The following is a 25,752-nucleotide window of genomic DNA, read 5'->3' on the forward strand; positions in this document are numbered from 1 at the left end:
CTAACACCATCCACCCTGCACCCAGGGCCCTTGCAGACTGGGAGGTTGTAGTGGTATAGGCATAACCTCACTGGTCTCATAACCTAAAATACCCTCCTCTTTTTGTCTCCTACTTCTTCAGGTGTGATCAGCCTCTCTCTGGCCCAGTATACCTCCTAGATCCTTGGAATTGAGTTGGTGGAGCAGGCGGTAGAGGATGCCAGGTGGACAGAAGCCTTCAACGGTACACTGCTTACCTTCTGGGGAGAAATTAAGAGTTGTTGTTGTTGTTCTTCTGCCATGGGAAAGGTTGTGTGGGAAAGAGTGTGCACTGTATCCATGACTGTGAGGAGGAAGGGAAAGTATTCTGGAGTGGTCAGAGTTGGATCCTGATGGTTTTCCAAAAGAGGCCGCAATAACTAATCTTCATTTCCCCCTTTTTTTAAAAAAAATTGAAGTATAGTTGATTTATGTGAAGTGAGTGAATGTCACTTAGTCGTGTTTGACTCTTTGCGACCCCATGGGCTGCAGCCTGCCAGGCTCCTCTGTTCTTGGAATTCTCCAGGCAAGGATACTGGAGTGGGTTGCCATTTCCTTCTCTAATAGTTGATTTATAGTGTTGTGTTAGTTTCAGGTGTACAGCAAAATGATTCATATATATATACATATATATATATTCTTTTTCAGATTATTTTCCCTTATAAGTTATTACGAAATATTGAGTATAGTTCCCTGTCCTAAACAATAGGTCCTTGTTGGTTACCTATTTTATATATAGTAGTATGTATCTGTTAATTTATCCCTCCTGAATTTACCCCAAACTCCTAATTTATCCCTCCTGAATCTTTCTTTTTTTCTATCCAGAAAAAGCCTAAAGAAAGGAATAAGCCTAGCTGATAGAAAGGGAACTTGGCAAAGCTTTAATATAAAAGAGCCTTCTTGACATTAGACTTATGAGGCATCATAACATAATATAGTTGGTTTCAAACTATTTTTAGCCATAGGATCTTTTCTTTGAACAAAATCTTCTGCCAAATGCAACATAGAAAAAAGATTTTCTCTCCCCCTCTACCTCATCTCCAGACAGTTCCTGAGGCTCTGTGTGAAAGCCTCCAATATAGCAGAAGGAGCACTTGCCTTATAGTCAAGGTTCTCTTCTTGGTATAGGTCCTTAAGTACTGTGTGAGTTGCTGAGTTGTAAAATAATACATCTAGTCTCTCAGGGTGAAAGTCTCACTGAGATACTGCAAGGGAAGTGCATTGGAAAAAATGAAGCAGATCCGAAGCATTTCTTTCATTGTTAGGCAGAAATATGCTAGATCCAAAGGGAAGATCCCTGGCTTCTGCACGTTTCCATAAAGCTGAAGCTCCCCATCCCCAACTGCTGGGCTTGTTCCTACTTTTCATTTATTTATTTTTATTTGAAGGATAATTGCCTTACAGTATTGTGTTGGTTTCTACCAAACATCAGCATGAATCAGCCATAGGTTTGCCCATGTCCCCTCCCACTTTAAATCCCTCTCACCTCCCTCCCTGTCCCACCCCTCTAGGTTGTTACCAAGCCCTGGTTATGGCACGTGGGCCTCTCTTTTGCAAGCATCCGTTCCGTTCCGTCGCACAGTTGTGTCCGACTCTTTGCGACCCGGTGGACTGTAGCCTACCAGGCTTCTCCGTCCACGGGATTCTCCAGGCAAGAATACTGGAGTGGGTTAACGTTTCCTTCTCCAGGGGATCTTCCCGACCCAGGGATCGAACCCGGGTCTCCCGCATTGGAGGCAGATGCTTTAACCTCTGAGCCACCAGGGAAGCCCTTGCAGGCATCACCAACTGTGAATTCCACCCTGGTCAAGCAGAGAAGATTTTGCCACAGCTACTAAAGTCAAAGGAAGATGGGCAGTTAATTGTTGCTGTGTTGCACCCAGCCGGGGCGGGACTGTGTAAGGATGACTAGCTTTCCTGCTACAGAGCAAGTTAGGCATTTCCATGATGTCCACCAGCTTTGGTTCCTCATTTCTACACCTTGGTAAGGCTGCTCTCAGTGGCTGGCTCTGAACCTGCTTCTCCTCTTTATTCCTAACCAGTCCTGTGTGCTTACCAGTTGGGAGTTTGTGATAACCTGGACCATGATGGTTTAATTATATTAATAGCAACATGTTTCCTCCTTCAGACTACCAGGTGGTTCAAACCAATCGCAACTGCGGGGCCATCCACACTTTAGTTTTTGTTTCCTGCAAGCCTTATGGTGAAACCACAAGGAACATCATTGAGTGAGTCTTGACTTCATTTTCAGATTATCTTTTCCTGATGATCAAAGTAATCCTTATTGTTATGTTTATTGTTCAGAATTTGGAAAGCATAGAGAAGTGAAAAAAGAATAAAAAAGTCATTATACTATCATCAAGCATTAGTTATGGGGCCAGATCTTGGATGAGGCAAGTAAAGCAACCTACATTGGGTATAAAATTTAAGAGGATACCTCAAATCCTCTTAAAAAAAGTAATCAAGACACATTTAAAAATTATTTATGTATTTATTTATTTTTGGCTGCACTGGGTCTTTGTTGCTGCACAGGGGCCTTCTGTTAACACAGAGCATGGGCTCTAGGTATGAGGGCTCAGCAATTGTGGCGCACAGGCCCAGCTGCCTCGACGCATGTGGAATCTTCCCGGACAAGGGATCAAACTGTTGTCCCTCTTATTGGCAGACAGATTCTTAACCACTGGACCACCAGGGAAATCCTCAAGAACATTTTTAATGCAATATTCTAAAATATTAAAATTAGTCCAAAATATCTGTGAACAAAATACTAAGATTTTTTACTAAGTGAGATTCATTCCTCTACTTGCTAAACCATGCCTCACTCATCTTACTCTAGTCCTGGCCCTACTTCCAATAAAACTTTATTTATAAAAGCAGGCATCCAGTCTGCAGGTCATAGTTTTACAATTTGATTTTCCAGATTATTGCAGGAAGGTATCATTTGTCTTGATTACTGAGTTTGGGGCATCCTTTTACAGTTTTCACCCACAGTGAACGCCTCCTGCTTTGTTCCCAGTTCTGACCTTGGTCAATTCTTTTGATCTTTGAAATGTTCTTTTGTAATCTCTCTCCATCTCTCTTTTTACATAAGTAACATAATTTCTTTGTAATATTCAAACAATATAGGTAAGCATAAAGTATGCCTACCTACTATGAGGGAATTCCTTTGCGGTCCAGTGATTAGGACTCTGTGCTCTCACTGTTAAGGGCCTGGCTTCAGTCCCTGGTTGGGGAACTAAGATCTCACAAGCTGTATGGTGTGGCATAAATAGGCAGACAGATAAATTAGAGATGATATACCTAGATGAAAGTGCTAATTAAAAGGAAATAAATTGAGCTTTCAAGTTAGTGAGCTAGAAGAACAGTGACGCTAAAAATAACTGAAGGAAGAAATGAATAACATTTTAAAATTCCAGAAATTAATGAACTATAAAACAAAAAACCTATAAGCCAGAGGTATTATTGGAAGAAGAAAGTGAAATAGATAAGTAAACCTAATCAGGAATATAGTCTTAAATGAGAAAAAGAGTATAACTATAGGTATGAAGACATTTTTTTTAAATTTATTTATTTTAATTGGAGGCTAATTACTTTACGTTATTGTATAAAGAAGTACTTTGTATAACTCCCTCCTAATACTTTGAAAGCCTAGGTGAAATGGAAGGTTTTCGAGAAGAATGCAAATGGCTAATATTAATTCTAGAAGCTATAGTAAACTTTAACGTACCAGTACCCACAAGAAAAAATTAAGAAAGTAGTTAAAGAGCTTCTTCTACCCAAAATAAAGTCATGAAGCCCATATATTTTCACACTCTTATTTCCTTCTCTTTTCTCTAATACTCTTCCAGTTGTCCTTTATTTTCATTATACAGTTTAAAAATGTTTATATATATGTTTATGAAGATGGGACCTCAAATCACTGAGGAACAAATGAACTACTTAATAGATTAGATGGTGATTGACAACTGGGGAGCCAAGGCAAAAAAAAAAAAAAAGATTGGATCTATATCTCATGTTGCAGACCAGGATAAATTATAGAAGAGTTAAAGATTTAAGTGTAAAAGGAGGAAATCATAAATACACCCTAGGAAATCAGAGAATTTTTAAAAATAATCTTGAAGTGTAGAAACCCTAACTATGAAAATGCAGAAGCCATATAATAAAAGGTTGTTACGTGTGGCTACATAAAACATGATTTCCTTTGTTACACAACACACAAAAATGATTTCAAAATGGATTTAAAGAACTAAATGTAAGAGCCTGAAACGTGGGAGTACATCTCTTTGACCTTGGGTTAGGCAAAGCCTTCTTAGAAATAACATCAAAGACCTAAGGAACAGCTACAAGAATATGTGTGTGTGTGTGTGTGTGTGTAATTGAACATCATCAAAGGTAAAAAAAAAACTTTTTGTGCTACAAATGATACCATTAAGAAAGTGAAAAGAACCCACAGAATAACAGAATAGGAGAAAATATTTGAAAAATCATTTACCTGATAAGGGACTGGTATCCAGAAGCCAGGCACAGAAGGTCACATAGTATATGATTTCATTTATAGGAAATGTCCAGACTAGGCAAATCTCTAGAGACAGAAAGTAGATTTGTTGCCTAGGCTTTAGAGTTGGAGAAGGCAATGGCAACCCACTCCAGTACTCTTGCCTGGCAAATCCCATGGACGGAGGAGCCTGGTAGGCTGCAGTTCATGGGGTCGCTAAGGGTTGAACATGACTGAGCGACTTCACTTTCATGCATTGGAGAAGGAAATGGCAACCCACTCCAGTGTTCTTGCCTGGAGAATCCCAGGGACAGCGGTGTCTGATGGGCTGCCATCTATGGGGTCGCACAGAGTCGGACACGACTGAAGCGACTTAGCAGCAGCAGCAGCAGCAGGCCTTAGAGTGGGGCTTCCCTGGTGGCTCAGCAGTAAAGAATCTGTCTGCTAATGCAGGAGACTCGGATTTGATCCCTTAGTCGGGAAGATTCCCTAGAGGAGGAAATGGCAGCCCACTCTAGTATTCTTGCATGGGAAATCCTGTGGAGAGAGGAGCCTGGTGGGCTACAGTTCATGGGGTCGCAAGGAGTCAGACACGACTTAGCAACTGAACAACAACAGGGCAGAGGACTGGGGAGTTGAGGAGAAATGGGGAGTGACTGCTAAGGAGTTAATGAAAATATTTCAAAATTGATTGTTGTGATGTATGTATAACCCTGTGAATATACTAAAAACCACTGAACTGAATAAATGATTGTGCTTTATGGTATCTGAATTATATTGCAATAAAACAGTTTAAAAAAATCAATAATTTGCTTGATAAAAAGTATCAAAAGCAAGAGAGGAGAAAACATACAAACTGGAAAAAATTTGCAGTTCATATCACAAAGGCTTTTTCCTTAATTTATAATGAACTCCTGGAAATAGATAAGAAAAAACACAATAGCCTAAAAGGAAAATGAATGCACGATATAAAAAGAAAACATAAATGTGTTTATGACCCATGAAAGGATGTTCAGCCTCTTCCATTACAGTGAAAATGCAAATTAAAACTACTCTGAGATACCATTTTTGTATCTTAGATTGGCAATTTCATAAATTTGATAATGCACTGTTGGCAATACTGTGGGGAAACACAAATCCTAAAAATTTACCAATCAGAGTGTAAATTAGCACTATCTCTATGGAGGGAAATTTAGCAATATGGATTAAGATTATGAATGTATATATACCCTTTGACACAGTAATTCCATTCCTGAGGCTTTGTCCTACAAATATACTGACATACATTGATTGATTGATTGCAATATTGTAACAGCAAATGATGAAATAGCCTGAAGGCCCCATCAGTGAGGAACTAAGTTAAATTAAATATGCTACATCCCATACAATGGAATACCATTTTTTCCTAACTTCCTGGCCCTAGGTAACTGCTAATCTACTTTGTCTTTATGGATTTGCCTATCCTGCTCAGTTCATACAAGTGAAGTTATTTGCAAATGTGGTCCTTTGTATCTGATTTCTTTCTCTTAGCATGATATTTGTAAGGTTCATCTGTGTTGTAGCATGTAGCAGTACTTCATTCCTTTTTTATGGCTGAATAATATTCCATTCTATAGATATACCACATTTTATTTATTTACTCATGAGTTGATGGGCACTTAGGTTGTTTCCTCATTTAATAATAGTAATACTACTATTATGAGTAGTATTGCTATGAATATTCATGTGCAAATTTTTTTTTAACTTTTAAAATATACATATTTAATGTACATGATTGTATTCCAGGTAAACACAGGCTTCTAATACTGATGAATATTTAATTGCAAATATGAATACCCTAAGTTACACTTCTATATATAGGAGAAACTTCAAATTCTGTTCTTTAGGAAGACATAGAAGGCAAGTAATACCTTAAGAGCAGCTATTGCCATTTCTCCCCTTTCCATGGGTGATCTAACATTTTACATGGATTAGTTACAAAAGGAAATATTAGGTTCCATCGAATTTAAGCACAAGATACAGCTAAAATTTATCACAGAGTTTCTATGAGTGTGAATAAATAAGTTAATTAAATATTAGGTTAAGGCAGATTCCAAAACTAACTGAAGTATGATGGAAAAAAAATGGTATATATACCTAATAGTCAGTTAATATAATCTTTGCAATTCAGTATGTTCCAGGCTTCCTTTTCTATGCCAGGAAGATGCTTCTTTTTTTGTCCAATGTCGTCCATTGCTGGGCTCCAAGACATTAAACTCTTTAACATCATCAAGGATTTATCTTAGAAACAAACAACTTCTTTCTTCTTTCTAAAGGTCATGGTTGTTTTTCTGCTACTTGCTTCTTTCAGCTAGTTATTAACTTCCTCGTGTGAGAAAAGTTACTGGGCAAGAAACAACCAGTCTGTGTTGGCTGTCCCACAATGTGGTGGCTGGTTAATAAAGAAGATACCCACTTAACGTTTGTGTCATTTCGTTTCATCCAAAGAGTAAGTCAAAAACATCAAGGTTACAAAGGACTTATGACCAAGGTACAACTTTTACAAATATCATTCAATGGCCAGGAAAAGCTTTACTTCTTCAGTCATGCCCCCAAATGAGTTTTTAATGAACCAAGAATTCCTTCCCACCCATTACGGACCTCTAAGCACAGATGCTTCCAAAATTAGTTCAACATAAAACACAAATGCTTCAGGAGAGTGGACTAAAAAAGAGGAGGATGTGGAATATAAGAAAGCGTGAACAAGGAAACCCTCCCAAAAATATATGCTTCACTAGGATTAAGAATATCACCAAAAAAAAAAAAAGAATATCATCGCTATAAATCCTATACCAGTCCACCTTCTGAGAAACTCCTTTTTTATTGAGAAATCAAGATATTTTCAATCGTTTGCCTTCCTTTTCCACATTTTCTATGATATTATGGAGTTTTCTGGAGTTCTGGATGAGGAACACCAAGCCCTCCCTAAAATCACTAGCCCCATGGTCTCTGCCAACATTTTCAAGTTCATCAAACAAAGACAATGTCTGTTTGAGTTTGGTCTGAACGGTTTTTTGCTCTTCCAATTCTGCAAGAAGGGCCTGCTTAGTGCACAGTTCAGTCTTATACTTCTCCTGTAACTGTTCAATTTCTTTTTGGAGAAGGTGGAATTCTTCCTCACTGTAAAAATGTGTCTCCTGAGATTTATCTTCTGGAAGCAAGACGTTTGGGGGAATCCGCAAAATCAACTGTAAGAAGAGCTGCTCCATTTTGGCAAAAAGGTTATCAAAACGTTCTTTCATGAAGCAAAGAAACTTTTCTGTGCACTTGCGAATCTGGACCGGGCTAATTGCACAGTCTCGGATGCCATCCAGCTTCTTTAGAATAACCTGTTCGACAGCCTGCATCACCTCAAACAGGTAGTCTTGAAAGGCAATGTAGATCCTAAGCATGCAAGTCTGCGGTGTGAAGCCAAAGAACTGGGCCTCATAGGTCATTGGATCAACAGACATCTTGGTGTGGTTTTGCTTTTTTTTTTTCCTTTGTTAATTTTGATTGTAAACAACCCAAGCGACTATGAGAGTGATGAATTCGACCAAACACCAGCTTCCCGCCACCTCCTTTAAACCACCGCAGGCTGCCAGAGATAGGCGGCGCGACTGACTCCCCCAAATTCTGACCGCTATCTCTCATGTGCAAATTTTTGTGAGGACATATGTTTTCATTTCTCTTGGGAAGATACCTAGTAGTGGAATTGCTGGGTCATATGATACCTATTTTAACCTTTTGTGAAACTACCAGACTATTTCCAAAGCAGCTAGCCCATCATATATTCCCACCAGGAGTATGTGAATATTTCACTTTCTCTACATCCTTGTGAACTCTACTATCTGTCTTATTATATACATCCCAATGGGTGAGAAGTGGTATCTCCTTGTGGTTTTGATTGCATTTCCCCATGGTTAATGATGTTAACCATGCATTTCCCTGTGGTTAATGGTGTTGAACATTTTTTCATGTTTGTTGGCCATTTGTATATATTCTTTGGAGACCTGTTTATTTAGATGTTTTGCCCATTTTTCAGTTGGGTCATCTTTTTATTATTGAGTTTCAACAATTCTTTTAAAATTATAGATACAAGTTCCTTATCAGATACACGATTTGCAAAAATTCTCTACTATTGTGTGGGTTGTCTGTTCACTTTCTTGACATTATCTTTTGAAGCACAAGATTATTTAATTATGATGATGTCCAGTCTGGTTTTTCTTTTGTGGCTTCTGATTTTGGTTATAAGGTATGTTACTAAGCGGAAATAGCAGGGTATTCATAATATCTTTGTAAAAAAGGGCAAAAGATGAACAGAATATTGATTTGTATTTGCTGTATATGCATAGAGAAATTGGTAGGTTTTATAAGAAACTGATAATTAAAAAAAATAAAATGAAAAGGACTTCCCTGCATTTTAGTGGTTAAGAGTCTGCATTTCCACAGCAAGAGGCACAGTTTTGATCCCTGGTCAGAGGACTAAGATTCCAAATGTCATGCCACATGGCTGGAGGGGGGAAAAAAGAAACTGATAATAGTAGTTACCTACTGTGGAGGAAAACTACAGGGATGGGAGTCAGAGGTAGGGAGAAACTTCACTGTATATCTTTACATGTTGCTTCACTTTTGAATAAAATGAAAATATTTTGCAAAACAGTAGATTAAAAATGCAATGATTTAGAATAAACCTTGGATTCTGCTAATGGTCAGACTGAGTAAAACAAGCAACATGTTGTCAAAAAGGCAAGAAAATTTTATTTTGAAAAGATGGTATGTGCACGTGGTAGAAAAATTCAAACAATATAAAAAAGTGCTTGTGCATGCAGTTAATGAGTCTTTTTTATTCCTGGCTCCTACTGCTTCAGATGTCACTACTCTTACTAGTTTCTTGTGTAGCCTACCAGAGGTATTCTGTGTGTGTGTGTGTGTGTATGTATGTGTACACATCCTTCTTTATCTCTTTTTTAAACAAGTAGAAACAGACAATAAACACTGTTCTGAAGGACCTAGAGATTATCATATTAAGTGGAGTAAGTCGTACAGAGAAGGACAAATATCATATGATATCCCTTACTTCAGTCAGTTCAGTTGGTCAGTCGTGTCCAACTTTTTGCAACCCTATGGACTGTAGCACACCAGGCTTTCCTGTCCATCACCAACTCCCGGAGCTTGCTCAAACTCATATCCATCGAGTTGGTGATGCCATCCAGCTATCTCATCCTCTGTTGTCCCCTTCTCCTCCTGCCTTCAATCTTTCCCAGCATCAGGGTCTTTTCCAATGAGTCAGTTCTTCACCTCATGTGGCCAAAGTATTGGAATTTCAGCTTCAGCATCAGTCCTTCCAATGAATTGAATATTCAGGACTGATTTCCTTTAGGAGTGACTGGTTTGATCTCCTTGCAGTCCAAGGGACTCTCAAGAGTCTTCTCCATCACCACAGTTCAAAAGCATCAATTCTTCATCAGTCAGCTTTCTTTTCTTTCTTTCCAACTCTCACATCCATACATGACTACTGGAAAAACCATAGCTTTGACTAGACGGACCTTTGTTGGCAAGGTAATGTCTCTGCTTTTTAATATGCTGTCTAGGTTGGTCATGACTTTTTCCAAGGAGCAAGTGTCTTTTAATTTCATGGCTGCAGTCACCATCTGCAGTGATTTCTGAGCCCAAGAAAATAAAATCTGTCACTGTTTCCATTGTTTCTCCATCTATTTGCCATGAAATGATGGGACTGGATGCTATTATCTTAGTTTTTTGAGTGTTGAGTTTTAAGCCAGCTTTTTCACGCTCCTCTTTCACTTTCATCAAGTGACTTTTTAGTTCCTCTTCACTTTCTGCCATAAGGGTGGTATCATCTGCGTATCTGAGGTTATTGGTATTTCTCCCAGCAATTTTGATTCCAGCTTGTGCTTCATCCAGCCCAGAATTTCGCATGATGTACTCTATATATAAGTTAAATAAGCAGGGTGACAATACACAGCCTTGACATACTCCTTTTCCAATTTGGAACCACTTCATTGTTCCATATCTGGTTCTAACTGTTGCTTCTTGACCTGCTTACAGGTTTCTCAGGAGGCAGATCAGGTGGTCTGTTATTTTCATCTCTTGAAGAATTTTCCATAGTTTGTTGTAATCTACACAATCAAACTGTGGGGTTTCCCTTGTGGCTCAGCTGGTATAGAATCTGCCTGTAATGTGGGAGACCTGGGTTTGATCCCTGGGTTGGGAAGATCTGCTGGAGAAGGGAAAGGCTACCCACTCCAGTATTCTGGCTTAGAGAATTCCATGGACTGTTTAGTTCATGGGGTTGCAAAGAGTCAGACACGACTGAGTGACTTTCACACTCACACAGTCAAAAGCTTTGGCGTAAATCAATGAAACAGAAGTCTATGTTTTTCTGGAATTCTCTTGCTTTTTCTATGATCTAACGAAGTCACTTATATATGGAATCTAAAAAGGTAATGTAAACAAACTTATTTGCAAAACAGAAATAGACTCACAGACATAGAAAACAAAATTACGGTTACCAAAAGGGTTAGCAGTGGTTAGTGGGGAGATAAATTAGGAATTTGGAATTAGCATATATACACTACTATATATAACATGGGTCTTCCCAAGTGGCACTAGTGGTAAGGAACCTGCTTACCAATGCAGGAGATGAAAGAGACGCGGGTTCAGTCCCTGGGTTGCGAAGATCCCCTGGAAGAGGGAATGGCAATACCCTCCAGTATTCTTGCCTGGAGGCTACAGTCCATGGGGTCCCAAAGAGTCAGATGCAACTGAAATGACTTAGCACACAGCATGCACATATATAAAATAGGTAAACAGCCATGACCTACTGTATAGCACAGGGAACTATATGATGCTAAAGCTGAAACTGCAATACTTTGGCCATCTCATGCGACGAGTTGACTCACTGGAAAAGACTCTGATGCTGGGAAAGGTTGGGGGCGGGAGGAGAAGGGGACGACCGAGAATGAGATGGCCGGATGGCATCACCGACTCCGTGGACATGAGTTTGAGTGAACTCCAGGAGTTGGTGATGGATAGGGAGGCCTGGCATGCTGTGATTCATGGGGTCGCGGAGAGTTGGACACGACTGAGCGACTGAACTGAACTGAACTGAATTGAATAGCCTATAATGGAAAATAATTTTTAAAAGAATATATATATATATTATGTATTGTATATAATATGTGTGTATAACTGAATCATTTTGCTGTACACCTGAAACTAACACAATATTGTAAATTAGCTATACTTCAATTAAAATTTTTTTAAAAAAACCACTATTCTGCACCATGCTAGCCACTTAATAAGAGACTTTGGAGATTGTTCTTCAATGAAGTAGAATCTATATCAGTATTTATAGGTCTACTTGATTTTTTATCATAGGCTATATAGTTTTAACTTCCATAAATATGTCATTTAACTTGTCTGTTGCTAATTAATTTTAAGGTTGTTTCTACTTTATTGTTATCATAATGTTAGTGAATGTCCTTGTACATATATCTTTGTGTATTTGTGTAATGACTGTATATATGTGATGAATAAATGTATGTGATGATATATATATATATATATTTTAGAGATAAATTCCTGATGTGGAATTTCTGGGTTAAAGGTTATATACTGTTAACATTTTCATGTATTTTCTAACAGAGTTCTAGAATCAACTTACCAAAAATATTCTTGGGCTTGTGATTGGAAGTACACTGAAGTAATTAATTCATTTAAGGAGAATTGAAATTTTTACAGTATTTTTTCTGTTCAGATATGTGACCTGTCTCTTAAATTACTGTAGGCTTATGTGATTCTTGAAATTTTTTCCAATATAGATCTTTTTTCTTAAGATTAATATAAGATATTTTAAAGTTTTTGATGCTATTATGAAAGGGACCTTTTTCATGATATTTGCTAACTGGTTATTGGAGATTTTGGGTCAGACTACCTGTTCTTTTCTTTGCTTTATACATTTTCCAGTTGATTTGCATATTCGTGGTAGCTGGTCATATGATTGCCTTATAAAAATAGTTTTGTCTCTTTCCTTCAAATACTTTTTCCCCCTCATTATATTGGATAGAAGATGTTCCCATGTAGGAATGATAGTGCATATCTTGTCTTGTTCCTTATTTTAATAGGGCAGTGCTTGAAACTACTGAGTGTTAGCCAGGGAACACTGGAACATTCTTCTTTGTTGGTTTGAGTGTAAATTAGTACAACATTAACAATTTTTATTGACTGATTGATTTTGGCTGTGCTGAGTCTTCATTGCTGTGCAGGCTTTCTCTAGTTGCAGCAAGTAGGGACTACTCTCTAGTTGTGGTGGGTGGGCTTCTCATTGTGACGGCTTCTCTTGTTGCAGAGCACAAGGCTCTAGGGTACAGGCTTCTGTAGTTGCATTGTGCAGGCTCAGTAGTTGTGGCACGTGGGCTTAGTTGCTTCAGAGCCTGTGAAATTTTCCCAGACCAGGGATCGAATCCATGTCTCCTGTATTGACAGGCAGATTCTTAACCACTGGACCACCAGGGAAGTCTAATACAACATTTTTAAACAACTGTTTAGTCATACATATCTTAGGGCCTTAAAAACATACAGACTCTTCAACTGAGCAGTTCTACTATGTAACTAAAAATGTATGCAAAAATTTTACTGTCAGAGAATTGATGAAGAGACTTTTTGAAATAGCAAAAGGTTAGAAACAACTTATATTTCCAGTGGCAAGGAATTAGATAAATAAGCTACATTACATGTATTTAATGAAATACCATATAGCCAATAAATAAGAGGTAACTACATATAATATAGTGAAGAGGTGCTCATGATACATTATTACTTGAAGAAATTATTGTAAAGCAATATGTATAATATGTACAGTGTAATTCCACTTTAAGACACCAATTTAAATTTAAATGTACGTACTTGGGAAGATATATCCTAAAAAGTTAGCAGCAGTTATTCTTCACTGAATGGTGAGCTTATAGGTGAATTTTTGTTCTAAATTTTCAATAGAGTAAGTCAGTAATATATATTAATCTGTTTGCAGATTATACAAAAATATGTGATGCTCCATTTACCATTGTACCCCTACTCTGTGTTACACACCAAGAACACAGAGATGAATAATAAGCAGTTTTGGCCTCATTTCTACCCTTAAAAAGATTATATACTCCCATGAGGAAGATGGTTAAAAAAAACAACAAACCCAGGTAGTTACATTAAATATGATAAGTGCTATTATAGAGAGAAACAGGAGGCTGTGGGAACACAGAGCAAGGGCTTAAATTATAAGGAATTGGATTCCTGTAGTTTCTCCTTGGTTTATTAAACTGATACTAGGATTGGTTTCTACAGGTTGTGCTGTCCTCCAAACTCTACTAAGAAGCTCCTCGGCAAGCCTTTCATCCTGAGACAAGACAAGTGGATCTGTTCCCCCACACCCCGCACTGCGAACTGGTGCTTCTCTTCACTCGATAAGCAGTCTCTTACAAGCCTGTCGGCTCTTTGTTAAGACTGAAGCGTCAGTAACTTCCAGGTTTGGCATATTGTGACATCACAGGCCCTGAAAATATTACCGAGGAAACCAATCTTTGGATCTTGAGCAGAAAGAATAAGTGGGCCTCCTTCCCGAGGCAGATTTATAACCTTAGTTTTCAGGTTCAGTGGCTCTCATGCATATTTGCCTGGTTGTGACCATTCTTTGGCTGTGGATCTGGACTATTCCTTCGTTTTGCTGTCAGCCTGTCATGGCTCCCTTGATCCTAGTTTATAGCCTATCTCCTCCGTCTGGTTCAGACTGTGGTGGGGTGACAATTGAGCTTTTCTCTGTATGTGGTCATAATTTCACATTGACTTGGGTATCTGTATTTGCCCAGAGATTTTACTAGATGTGTTCTGCATTTATGAGGTAGCCGTGGATTAAAATTAGAAACAAGTCTAGCTTTTTCAAAAAGCAGAGTAAGCTATGAAGTGATTGAAGAGTGGCTGTGTGATCTCAGTAGAGCTTCATTCCTTTGGGTTTTCTAGGCTAGAACAGCCTTTAAAAGTGTGGTTACCCTTAATAGCAATATCCCCAATTACTCTCGCCTATGAAAGGAGAAGTGATTGTAGTAGCGAACACTATGGGAAAGGAGAGCTTCAGAGAAGAAACTGAATACCTATAATTGTGCTGTGTTGTATGGAGGCAGAAAGTTATGTACTATAACAAACTGGATATTGAAATTGACATTCTCTAGTCATGATTTCTTCAACTCTGGAGTTGTTCTTGGATATGTGCCCAACAATTTTTTTAAAAATTTTAATTTAAGTGTAATTGCTTTACAGAATTTTGTGGTTTTCTGTCATACATCAACAAGAATGAGCCATCGGTACACCCATGTTCCCTCCCTCCAAGACCTCCCTCCCATCTCCCTCCCTATCCCACCCTTAAGCCTGTTAGAGCCCCTGTTTGAGTTCCCTGAGTCATATAGCAAATTCCCATTGGCTATCTATTTTACATATGGTATTGTAAATTTCTATGTTACTTTCTCCATATGTCTCCCCTTCTTCCTCCTCTCCTCCCCCCATGTCCATAGATCTGTTCTCTATGTCAGTCCACTGCTGCCCTGAGAATAAATTCATCAGTGCTATCGCTTTAGATTCCATAGATATGTGTCAGTATACAGTATTTATATTTCTCTTTCTGACTTACTTCACTCTGTATAATAGGCTCTAGGTTCATCCACCTCATTGGAACTGGTTCAAATGCATTCCTTTTTATGGCTGTGTAGTATTCCATTGTATATATGTACCACTGCTTCTTTTCCATTCATTTGTTGATGGACATCTAGGTTGCTTCCATGTTCTAGCTATTGTAAATAGTGCTGTAGTGAACATTGGGGTACGTGTGTCTTTTTCAGTTTTGGTTTTCTCAGGGTATATGCCTAGGAGTGGGATTGCTGGGTCATATGGTGGTTTTATTCCTAGCTTTTTAAGAATAAGAAATCTCCATACCATCTTCCATACTGGCTGTATCAATTCACATACCCACCAGCAATGCAAGAGTGTTCCTTTTTCTCCACATGCTCTCCAGCATTTATTGTTTGTAGACTTTTTGATGGTGGCCATTTTGACTGATGTGAGGTGGTATCTCATTGTAGTTTTGATTTGCATTTCGCAGCCATGAAATTAAAAGACGCTTACTCCTTGGAAGGAAAGTTATGACCAACCTAGATAGCGTGTTAAAAAGCAGAGACATTACTTTGCCAACCAAGGTCCGTCTAGTCAAGGCTATGGTTTTTCTCGTGGTCATGTATGGATGTGAGAGTTGGACTGTGAAGAAAGCTGCTCACCGAAGAATTGATGCTTTTGAACTGTGGTGCTGGAGAAGACTCTTGAGAGTCCCTTGGACTGCGAGGAGATCCAACCAGTCCATTCTAAAGGAGATCAATCCTGGGTGTTCATTGGAAGGACTGATGCTAAAGCTGAAACTCCAATACTTTGGCCACCTCATGTGACGAGTTGACTCACTGGAAAAGAGTCTGATGCTAGGAGGGATTGGGGGCGGGAGGAGACGGGGACGATAGAGAATGAGATGGCTGGATGGCATCACCGACTCGATGGACATGAGTTTGAGTGAACTCCGGGAGTTGGTGATGGACAGGGAGGCCTGGCGTGTTTTGATTCATGGGGTCGCAAAGAGTCGGACACGACTGAGCAACTGAACTGAACTGAACTGAATAATGAGTGATGTTGAGCATCTTTTCATGTGCTTGTTAGCCATCTGTATGTCTTCTCAGAAGAAATGTCTTTTCCTGTCCTTTTCCCACTCTTTGATTGGGTTGTTTCTTTTTCTGGCATTGAGTTGTATGAGCTGCTTGTATATTTTGGAAATGAATCCTTTGTCAGTTGTTTCATTTGCTATTATTTTCTCCCATTCTAAGGGTTGTCTTTTCACCTTGTTTGTAGTTTCCTTTGCTGTGCAAAAGCTTTTAAGTTTAATTAGGTCCCACTTGTTTATTGTTGTTTTTATTCCTATTACTCTAGGAGGCGGGTCATAGAAGATTTTGCTTTGATTTCTGTCATCGAGTGTTCTGCCTATGTTCTCCTCTGAGAGTTTAATAGTTTCCAGTCTTACATTTAGGTCTTTAATCCATTTTGAGTTTATCTTTGTGTATGGTGTTAGGTAGTGATCTAATTTCATTCTTTTGCACGTGGCTGTACAGTTTTTCCAGAACCACTTATTGAAAAGGCTGTCTTTGCCACATTGTATAATCTTACCTCCTTTGTAAAAAATCAGGTACCCATAGGTGTGTGGGTTTATCTCTGGGTTCTCTATCTTGTTGCACTGGTCTGTATTTCTGTTTTTGTGCCAGTACCATACTGTCTTGATGACTGTAGCCGGTGGTATAACCTGAAGTCCAACTCCATTCTTTTTTCTCAAGACTGCTTGGCTATTAGGGGTCTTTTGTGTTTCCATATGAATTGTGAAATTTTTTGTTCTAATTCTGTGAAAAATGCCATTGGTAGTTTAATAGGATTCACATTGAATTTGTAGATTGCATTTGGTAGTATAGTAATTTTCACAATATTGTTTCTTCCTACCCAGGAACATGGAATATCTCTCCATCTGTTTATGTCACTTTTGATTCCTTTGAACAGTGTCTTATAGTTTTCCATATACAGGTCTTTTTTCTCCTTAGGTAGATTTATTCCTAGATATTTAATTCTTTTTGTTGCAATGGTGAATGGGATTGATTCCTTAATTTTGCTCTCTGATTTTTCATTGTTAGTATATAAGAATGCAAGTGATTTCTGTGTATTAACCTTGTATCCCGTGATTTTGCTGTATTCACTGATTAGCTCTAGTAATTTTCTGATAGTTTCTTTTGTGTTTTCTATGTATAGTATCATGTCATCTGCAAACGGTGAGTTTTACTTCTTCTTTTCCAATCTGGATTCCCTTTATTTCTTTTTCTTCTCTAATTGCCATGACTATAACTTCCAAAACTATGTTGACTAATAGTGGTGAGAGTGGACACTGGTCTTGTCCCTGATCTTAGAGGAAATGCTTTTAGTTTTTCACCATTGAGAATAATATTTACTGTGGGCTTTTCGTGTATGGCCTTTACTATGTTAAAGTAGGTTCATTTTATGCCCATTTTTTGAAGCATTTTTATTATAATGGATGCTGAATTTTGTCAGAATATTTTTCTGCGTCTATTTAGATGATCATATGGTTTTTATCTTTCAGTTTGTTAATATGGTGTATCGCATTGATTGATTTGTGTATATTGAAGAATCCTTGCATCCCTGGAATAAACCCGACTTGATCAAGTTGTATGAACTTTTTAATGTGCTGTTGAATTCTGTTTGCTCAAATTTTGTTGAGGATTTTTGCATCTATGTGATATTGGCCTGTAATTTTCTTTTTTTTATGTTGCCTTTGCCTGGTTTTGGTATCAGGGTGTTTGTGGCCTTGTAGAATGAGTTTGGAAGTGTTCCTTTCTCTGCAATTTTTTGGAAGAGTTTCAGAAAAATAGGCAAATTATGTTTTGAATCTTAACAGCCTAATTTAATTAAATTTAATAATTTAAAAATAGTTAAATTATGTTTTGCATCTTAACAGCCTAAGGACATGTAACTTAGTAAGCACTGTCTGATTTACAAAGTGATATCAGGTCACCTAGTGTTTCTAATTCTTGTCAACCGTAAATACCTCTAGAGAAGCCTCTTTGTCAGAAAAATATGGCTTTTAAAGCCACTGTGTGAAAGGAAAAAGTGAAAGTCGCTCAGTTGTGTCTGACTCTGTGACCCCATGTACTATACAGTCCATGGAATTCTCCAGGCCAGAATACTGGAGGGGGTTGCCTTTCCCTTCTCCAGGGGGTCTTCCCAACCCAGGGATCAAACCCAGGTCTTCTGCATTGCAGGCAGATTCTTTACCAGCTGAGTCACAAGGGAAGCCCATATATACATATACATATATATATATGTGTGTGTGTCTATTCTTTTTCAGAATCTTTTCCCATATAGGTTATTACAGAGTATAGAGTTCCCTCTGCTATACAGTAAGTTTTTGTTGATTATCTATTTTACATATAGTATAAATATATAGTATGTATATGTTAATCCCAACCTCCTAATTTATCCCTCTCCCTCACCTTTCTACCCGGAGACATTTTAAAACAGATTTCTGGGTGTCATCCCCTCAGAAATTCTGATTTAATTCACTTTGGGTGGGGCCCTAGCATCATTATTTTAAAACCTCCTCAGATGGCTTTAATGTGTAGGTAAGGATGAGACTCATGTGCTAGGGGTTTTTTTCCCCTCCAAGCCCAGCATTTGGCTTGATGAGTAAAAATACACATCAAGTTGCAGATAAAAACTAACTAGTTGAGGTATATGTATAACAGATTCACTTTGTTGTGTAGCAGAAACTAACACAACATTGTAAATCAACTATACTCCAATTAAAAACTTTTAAATACCTAACTAGTTGGGTAATGTGTAGGCCAAATAACTTGCTTTTGTGGTTTCTCCTTGTCTATATCCATGCAGGGTCTCTGAGCACTGGTTTGCAGTCCTTTGCAAAGGTTTTCATCCCTTTAAAGCACTTCCTTTCTCATTCTCTCTGCAGTTATTTTGGTAGGTGTGGTAGGGAGTCAGGCGTAGAACCATCAGTTGCTAGTGGTCCTAGATAAGCCTTAAAGTTGACTCGCATACATGGCAAGAAAAGGTGAGTTCATTTTATTGATATTAAAGTAGGACAGTTATTCTAAGGGTTTGTCCTCAGCCTGCTTCCTACCTGGTATCTAGAACTGGCTTCTCATTAGGCTCATCTTAGAGTTGCTGAACCTCTGAGTGCAAATTTTATGATAGCCTTTATTACAGGTGTGAAGTTGCACCCACAACCATGCTTCCCAGTCTTGGCTGAACATTGAACTACCTCTGGGAGCTTTTCAGAAAATCCTGGTTTCTGGGACTTGGGCACTACCCCTAGATCTTCTAATTTAATTTGTCTGGGATGTGGCCCAAGCATCAGGATTTTTAAAATATTCCCTGAATGTGATTCTAACGTGAAGCCAGTGTTGCTTGCTGATTGCTTTCAAAGTTACTTCAGTTGTGCCCAACTCTTTGTGACCCTACCGACTGTAGCCCACCAGGATCCTCTGTCCATGGGATTCTCCAGGCAAGAGTACTGGTATGGGTTGCCGTGCTCTCCTCCAGGAGATCTTCTAGACCCAGGGATCGAACCCGCGTCTCTTACATCTCCTGCATTGCGGATGGATTCTTTACTGCTGAGCCACAGAGGAAGCCCGCAACCAGGATTGCATGTGTGTGCTAAGTCGCATCAGTCATGTCTGACTGTGCGACCCAATGGACTGCAGCCTGCCAGGCTCCTCTGTCCATGGGATTCTCCAGGCACGAATACTGGAATGGGTTGCTGTGCCCTCCTCCAGGGGATCTTCCCCACCTAGGAATCGAACCTGTGTCTCTTCTGTCTACCTGCATTGGTATGTGGGTTCTTTACCACTAGACTTTGCCACCTGGAAAGTCTGCAGCCAGGGTTATGATAAGGGCCATTGTTCCCAAATTTGTCTGCATATTAAAATCCCCTGGGGATCTTTTAAAACTACCAAAACCTAAGCCACACCCCAGATAATTAAATCATTATAATCTCTGGGGATGGACACAGGCATTAGTAATTTTGAAGTTTCCCCAGTGATTCCCATATGCAGCCAGCACTGAAAACCACAGTGTTAGGGTATTTGATGTTTGGAGGTTGGGAGAGAGGAGAGAATGACTGTCGTTTGCTGAGATTTAAGACTTAACAGATGTGTGGAGCAGTCTTTTGGACTCTGTGGGAGAGGGCGAGGGTGGGATGATTTGGGAGAATGGATTGAAACGTATATTATCATATGTGAAACGAATCTGACGTGGTTGGGGGCTCCCCACCTCAACACTCTGTGGATTTAAGAGGCCGTTCCTTCCAGAAGTGTATAAATTAGCCTGGGATAGAACCTGCACACTGAATTTACTAATTAAGAAATGAGAAACCAGATATACTATAAAGGTGGCATAGAAATGCAAGAAACTTTTCTTAAGTAATCTTTTAAAACTTTGAACAGAGTTACAGATTTTACCATTTGTTATAAACTGGTATATATAATTTAACCAGAACCAAAAGAAAATTAGTATTGTGTGAATTCTGAAGCACTTTCAACATGTTGTAGGAATAATGTGGACTTTCTTGAGTTTTACACATTCATAAGAAAATGGTCTGTACCTTGTGCCTTTGTTGGTTTTCTGTGAGCTGTAGTTTCTGGGAAGTGAGCAGCTCTCATTCCTGTAACTCTTGTAATCCAGTCATTCGTGTGCCTCCTTCATGAGGATTCAGTGCGGCTGTGGTGCTGTTATCCCTCTGATAGGAACTCTAACTCTGTGTAAAGCTCCAAAGGTCTGTTACTTATTTTTATTTTATATTGTACTATATTTTATTTACAGTGTTGTGTTTGTTTCAGGTGTATAACAAAGTGATACAGTCATATATATATATATATATATATATATATGAATTAACAAAAGCAGTTCCTGTCTTTTGATGGGGTGCTCATGGTTTATAACATAAATGGCATTATTTTGAGAGAGGGATAACTTAGGTATGGCATTGGGTTTTTTTCTTTTTGCAGCTTGAGGCAGTTGTAAAATAACTTAATGTAGCTTTTTACAGCTGTGTATTCTATAGTATTTTTTCATTTGGTGAAATTTTAACTGTTAATGTTTTTGGTATTATGCTTTGTACCATTTATTAAATAAAAATTAAAAAAAAAGAAAAAGACTTTCAGCCCTTCACTTTTAAAATCACATTTCCAGTTTATAATTTACAGGGTCATCATTGTCATTTTTCTGAGAAATATATTTCAAAATGGCATGCCATAAAGTACAGTCATGAACCAATTGAAGCTCCCTTAGAGCTCACCAATTAATGCAAGTGCAAAGGACAGTTGAAATGGAGTATAATTATTATGTACCAGACTTAAAAATTTCCATCAGCTGATTTGATTTCATCGTTATATGTATTTGCATATATATTATTCATCAAAGGAGACAAAGTGGGTGGGGAGGGATGCTGACACCTAGCCCAGAGCCACAAAATGGAAGAATATGTCAATATCCTCTAGTTCATTTCTGTCAGAGATCCTCAGGGTACAAGGAGGGAATTTAAATATATAAAGGTGTTGGGATTCACTGTTTGCATTTACTGCTCACTTTGCAACGAATCCAAGGAATACATAAGGAGAAGAGAGGGCTGTTATTTAGCTATTTAAGGGTCTCTCTCCTTAAACTAGAGTAAGATTTGAGGGAAACGGACTGTTCACTGTTGTATTTCTGTCCAGCATCCGAGCCAGTGTATGAAATGTAGCAGGTGTCAGAGCAACGATACAGCATCCTGGCCAAGATGACCAGCTGTGAATCAGGCTGACCTAGTCTTGAATTCTGGCTCCATCACTTTAACATGCTGTGTGACTTTGGGTGAGTTACTTAACCTCTGTTCCCTGCCCCTCTATCTGTAAAAGAATGGTAATGGTACTTACTTCATGAGATTGTTGTGATTTATTCAGTGAAACAATATGTGTGAAGCAGTTTGCAAACTGCCTGGCACCTGGTTTGCATGGATTAAGGGGGGAATTATTCTTAATAATCCATTTATTCATTGAAGGAATAAATGGATATCATAGCCTCATTTCCCTTTCCTCTCTTGAGATTAACAAAGAGTCAAAATAACCTGTTCATTTGGTTTCTGTAAGATTTCAATACTTCATTTCAGGCAAACAAAACCAAACACACATTGGAGTGAGTCCCTTCTGTGCTGGTGTGGGTGTTTCTCAGCATTTATGTTACAGTCAAATATTATAGCTTCTAGTTAGACGTTTAAATACAGTTTGAAGAAAAATGACGCATAGGAAACAGATAAGGCCATCCCGCTCATTTTGTCACCCTCATAATATTGGTTGCTAAAATAACCCACTTGTCAGTTCCCTTTGTACTACTGTGAGAAGTGCTGATGTAAGACATGTTTTCTGAAAATAACCATGATGAGAGGTGTTGCAAATTCAGAGCTTAGGTACAGAAGTGATAGAGTTCCCTCATGAGTAGAATAGCTCAGGATCATAAATTGGCCAGACACTTATTGTCTTACCTGTTCCACCTCCTAAAAGGAGAATCGTTTCTAGGTTTGTTTGTTTGTTTTTAACTACTATAATCACTGCATAGGATCCTGGATTAGACCCTGCACAGAAGAAGGTCATTATTGGAAAAACTGGTGAAATCTGAATTAAGTCTATAGTTTAATAAATAGTATTGTGCTAATGTTAATATCATAGTTTTGATCAATCTGCCAGAGTTATATGCATCTTAACGTTAGGGGAAGTTGGGTGAGGGGTATATGGGAACTCTTTGTACTATATTTACAAATCTTCCATAAATCTAAAATTTCAGAATATAAAGTTTTTTTTTTTTTAATAAAGAAAAGACTACACATAGTCTTTTAAAAAACTAGATGTACTGATTGAAAGCTAATTCTTAAAAAAAAAACCAAGTCTGGGCAGGGCTTGAGGCCAGGGCTCCAGAAAGAGAATAGAATAGTGCTTACCCAGACACCCATATATGTGCTGGATGTTTGGCTAAGTGTAATAAGCACTACCGGAGACAAGGATGGGGCTGGGGGAAAGCATTTAGCAATTCTTCTTCAATAAGGGATTTCTGGAAGCCTATCCAAAAATAGTTCCTTTCTCTCCTTATAAGCTGCTGCTGCTACTGCTGCTAAGTCACTTCAGTTGTGTCCGACTCTGTGTGACCCCATAGACGGAAGCCCACCAGGCTCCCCCGTCCCTGGGATTCTCCAGGCAAGAACACTGAAGTGGGTTGCCATTTCCTTCTCCAATATGTGAAAGTGAAAAGTGAAAGTGAAGTCACTCAGTCGTGTCCGACCCTTAGCGACCCCACGGACTGCAGCCTACCAGGCTCTTCCATCCATGGGATTTTCTAGGCAAGAGTACTGGAGTGGCTTGCCATTGCCTTCTCCGCCTTATAAGCTAGCTTAGTTCAAAACACAACAATCCCACTTAAAAGAGGTCCAAACACATGTTTCCTAAACTCCCACATTGGAGCTTGGTGGACTAGGTGTTTTGAAGGAATTTTTCATTGGAGTGCTAAACCTGAAATGGTGTACATGTGTTCAGTCACTCAGTCACGTCCGACTCTTTGCAACTTCATGGACTGTAGCCCAGCAGGCTCCTCTGTCTGTGGAATTTCCCAGCCAAGAATACCGGAGTGGATTGCCATTTCCTACTCCAGGGGATCTTCCCAACCCTGGGATCAAACCCGTGTCTCTTTTTGTTTTCTGCACTGGCAGGCAGGTTGTTTACCACTGTGCCACCTGGGAAGCCCATTTTAAAGCATCAGCCCCCTTAGCATTCAATTCTTATTTATTCCCTGAATCAAATAAACTGCAGAGTTAACTCCTGTGTCACTTAAAAGGCAGATGCCTTAGTAACCTAGCATGACCAACACAACAATTTTAAAAAGTGTATACAAGGTGTTGTTGGGGGTAGGGGTGGAAACTCAAAGGACTGTGGTGCTCTTCATTCTCTTTGGTGCTTTAGGGATGAGTTCTTTGATGTGTGTTTTCCATAGTTCTGATCAGCATGTGTACCTATTTCCTATTGTGCTGTTTTCGTGTAACATTATTTCACATTCTGGTTCCCACCTGCACAGTGCGCATAATTGACATCTTTAATGGCTGTGTAATATTCCATTGTATCAAATAGCAGGATAGTCCTTAAGGCTGGGCTCATTTTTTTTGAGCAGATATAAAAGGCCTGGTGTCTCTTAGCACCAGAGGTCTATTTTAATTCCTGGAATTGATGACTAGCAGGAGCGTGGGATTGCGTGGGATTCTTGAGTCATCATCACCAGCACAGTTTGAGAGCGTCGTTAACATCGCTTTACCCACCACCTGACAGCAGAGCCTCCTGGGCTCCTGGGACCTGAGCCAGGAACTCCAGGAGCACTGGAGTGGAAGTACAAACCCCCTGCTTCCCGCAACCCTCAGCTGATACGGTCTCCCTTCCAACAGCAGGAAGTTTCTGCTGCTTTCTCTCTCGCTTGGGATAATAACTCCACCTGTGTTTCCCATAGAGCTTGATATAAGAGAAAAAGCCAGGGGAGTGGGAGGATGGATTATTATAGTTAAAGGATTAGGCATGGGTCAGAGGTGCCATAGCTGTAGTTCTTTTAGGCGCACTGTGAAAATGAAGTGGGATGTTGGGATGGTGGACGATAGAACACCTATTCTCTACACCCTTTCCTGTAAGAAATCCAAGTTTGGGCTATCCAATGAAGAGTTTGCAGGGGTGAATGACAAAGCAGTGAATCCCGACTTGAGCCCTACCCCACCCATAGCCAATGGTGTTTTATAGTTAAGAATGCTAGTTGGCAGAATTCTCCTGAGTGGTGTATTTAAGTCTTGCCAGTTGCAACTGCCTTGAAGATGAGTGGTTTTAATAGGGTACTAGGAGGAAAGAGTGATATTTGAAACACAACTGGGATGGTTCAAGCACCAGAAGCTCAAATTTCCAGGGAATTTGTGACTAGGTTACCTGTTCTTGGTTTCCATATCCAATCCTAAATCACCACAGTTCTTCCTTAACTCTTAACAGTGTACTGACTCTCTGACCCATGTTCTACAGATCATACTGGATACCAGCCCTACTGATTGCACACTAGGATGGGTAGTAACAGTATATGAAGAGTGGTGACAAGATTTCAGGAATAAAAACCATTCAGAACACAGCATCTCTGCCTATACACATGGAATTCTCTAATCCAAAAGCCCAGGCCTTTTTGCAAGACGAAATGGACAAGTACCCAGAGCCACATAGGGCTCATTGAATGATGAGCCAGGGTCATATATTTGAAGAATCTCTGACAGGAGCTGGACTTTAAAAGTCCTGGAGGAGGCAGGCCAAGACCTTGACAATGAAAGGAGAGAAACTCCAAGGCAACCAGTTGCCTGAAAGAAAATTTGCCCCCAAGGCTCAAGAAGCTCTCATTAATCTTGGTCCTTGGGCTGCCACACTGAGACAGATTTGTAAGACCTTTTTGGGGGCAGATTTTAGGATTTTCAAAGAGGCTCTGGGAAGTGGTGGTTGGCAGTGGTTATAGTCACCCTG

At 39.2% G+C, this 25,752-nt stretch overlaps 1 protein-coding gene and 1 pseudogene across 1 annotated transcript in view; one reads left to right on the plus strand and one right to left on the minus strand.

Moving 5' to 3' along the window:
* Positions 1 to 23,271, plus strand: part of TRMT2B (tRNA methyltransferase 2B) — a 58,458-nt gene extending 35,187 nt beyond the window's left edge. The window contains 5 exon segments of the mRNA XM_088834286.1: positions 122 to 223; positions 1,797 to 1,916; positions 2,147 to 2,246; positions 13,892 to 13,950; positions 13,953 to 23,271. Coding sequence (XP_088690412.1) covers positions 122 to 223; positions 1,797 to 1,916; positions 2,147 to 2,246; positions 13,892 to 13,950; positions 13,953 to 14,014 — 443 coding nt within the window. The 3' untranslated portion in view covers positions 14,015 to 23,271.
* Positions 7,271 to 8,127, minus strand: LOC129564167 (protein MIS12 homolog pseudogene; annotated as a pseudogene).
* Positions 23,272 to 25,752: the final 2,481 nt, after the last annotated feature.

Source organism: Moschus berezovskii, chromosome X, assembly GCF_049115385.1.
Source record: "Moschus berezovskii isolate FMDL1 chromosome X, NW_MosBer_1.0, whole genome shotgun sequence".
Lineage (NCBI taxonomy): Eukaryota > Metazoa > Chordata > Mammalia > Artiodactyla > Moschidae > Moschus > Moschus berezovskii.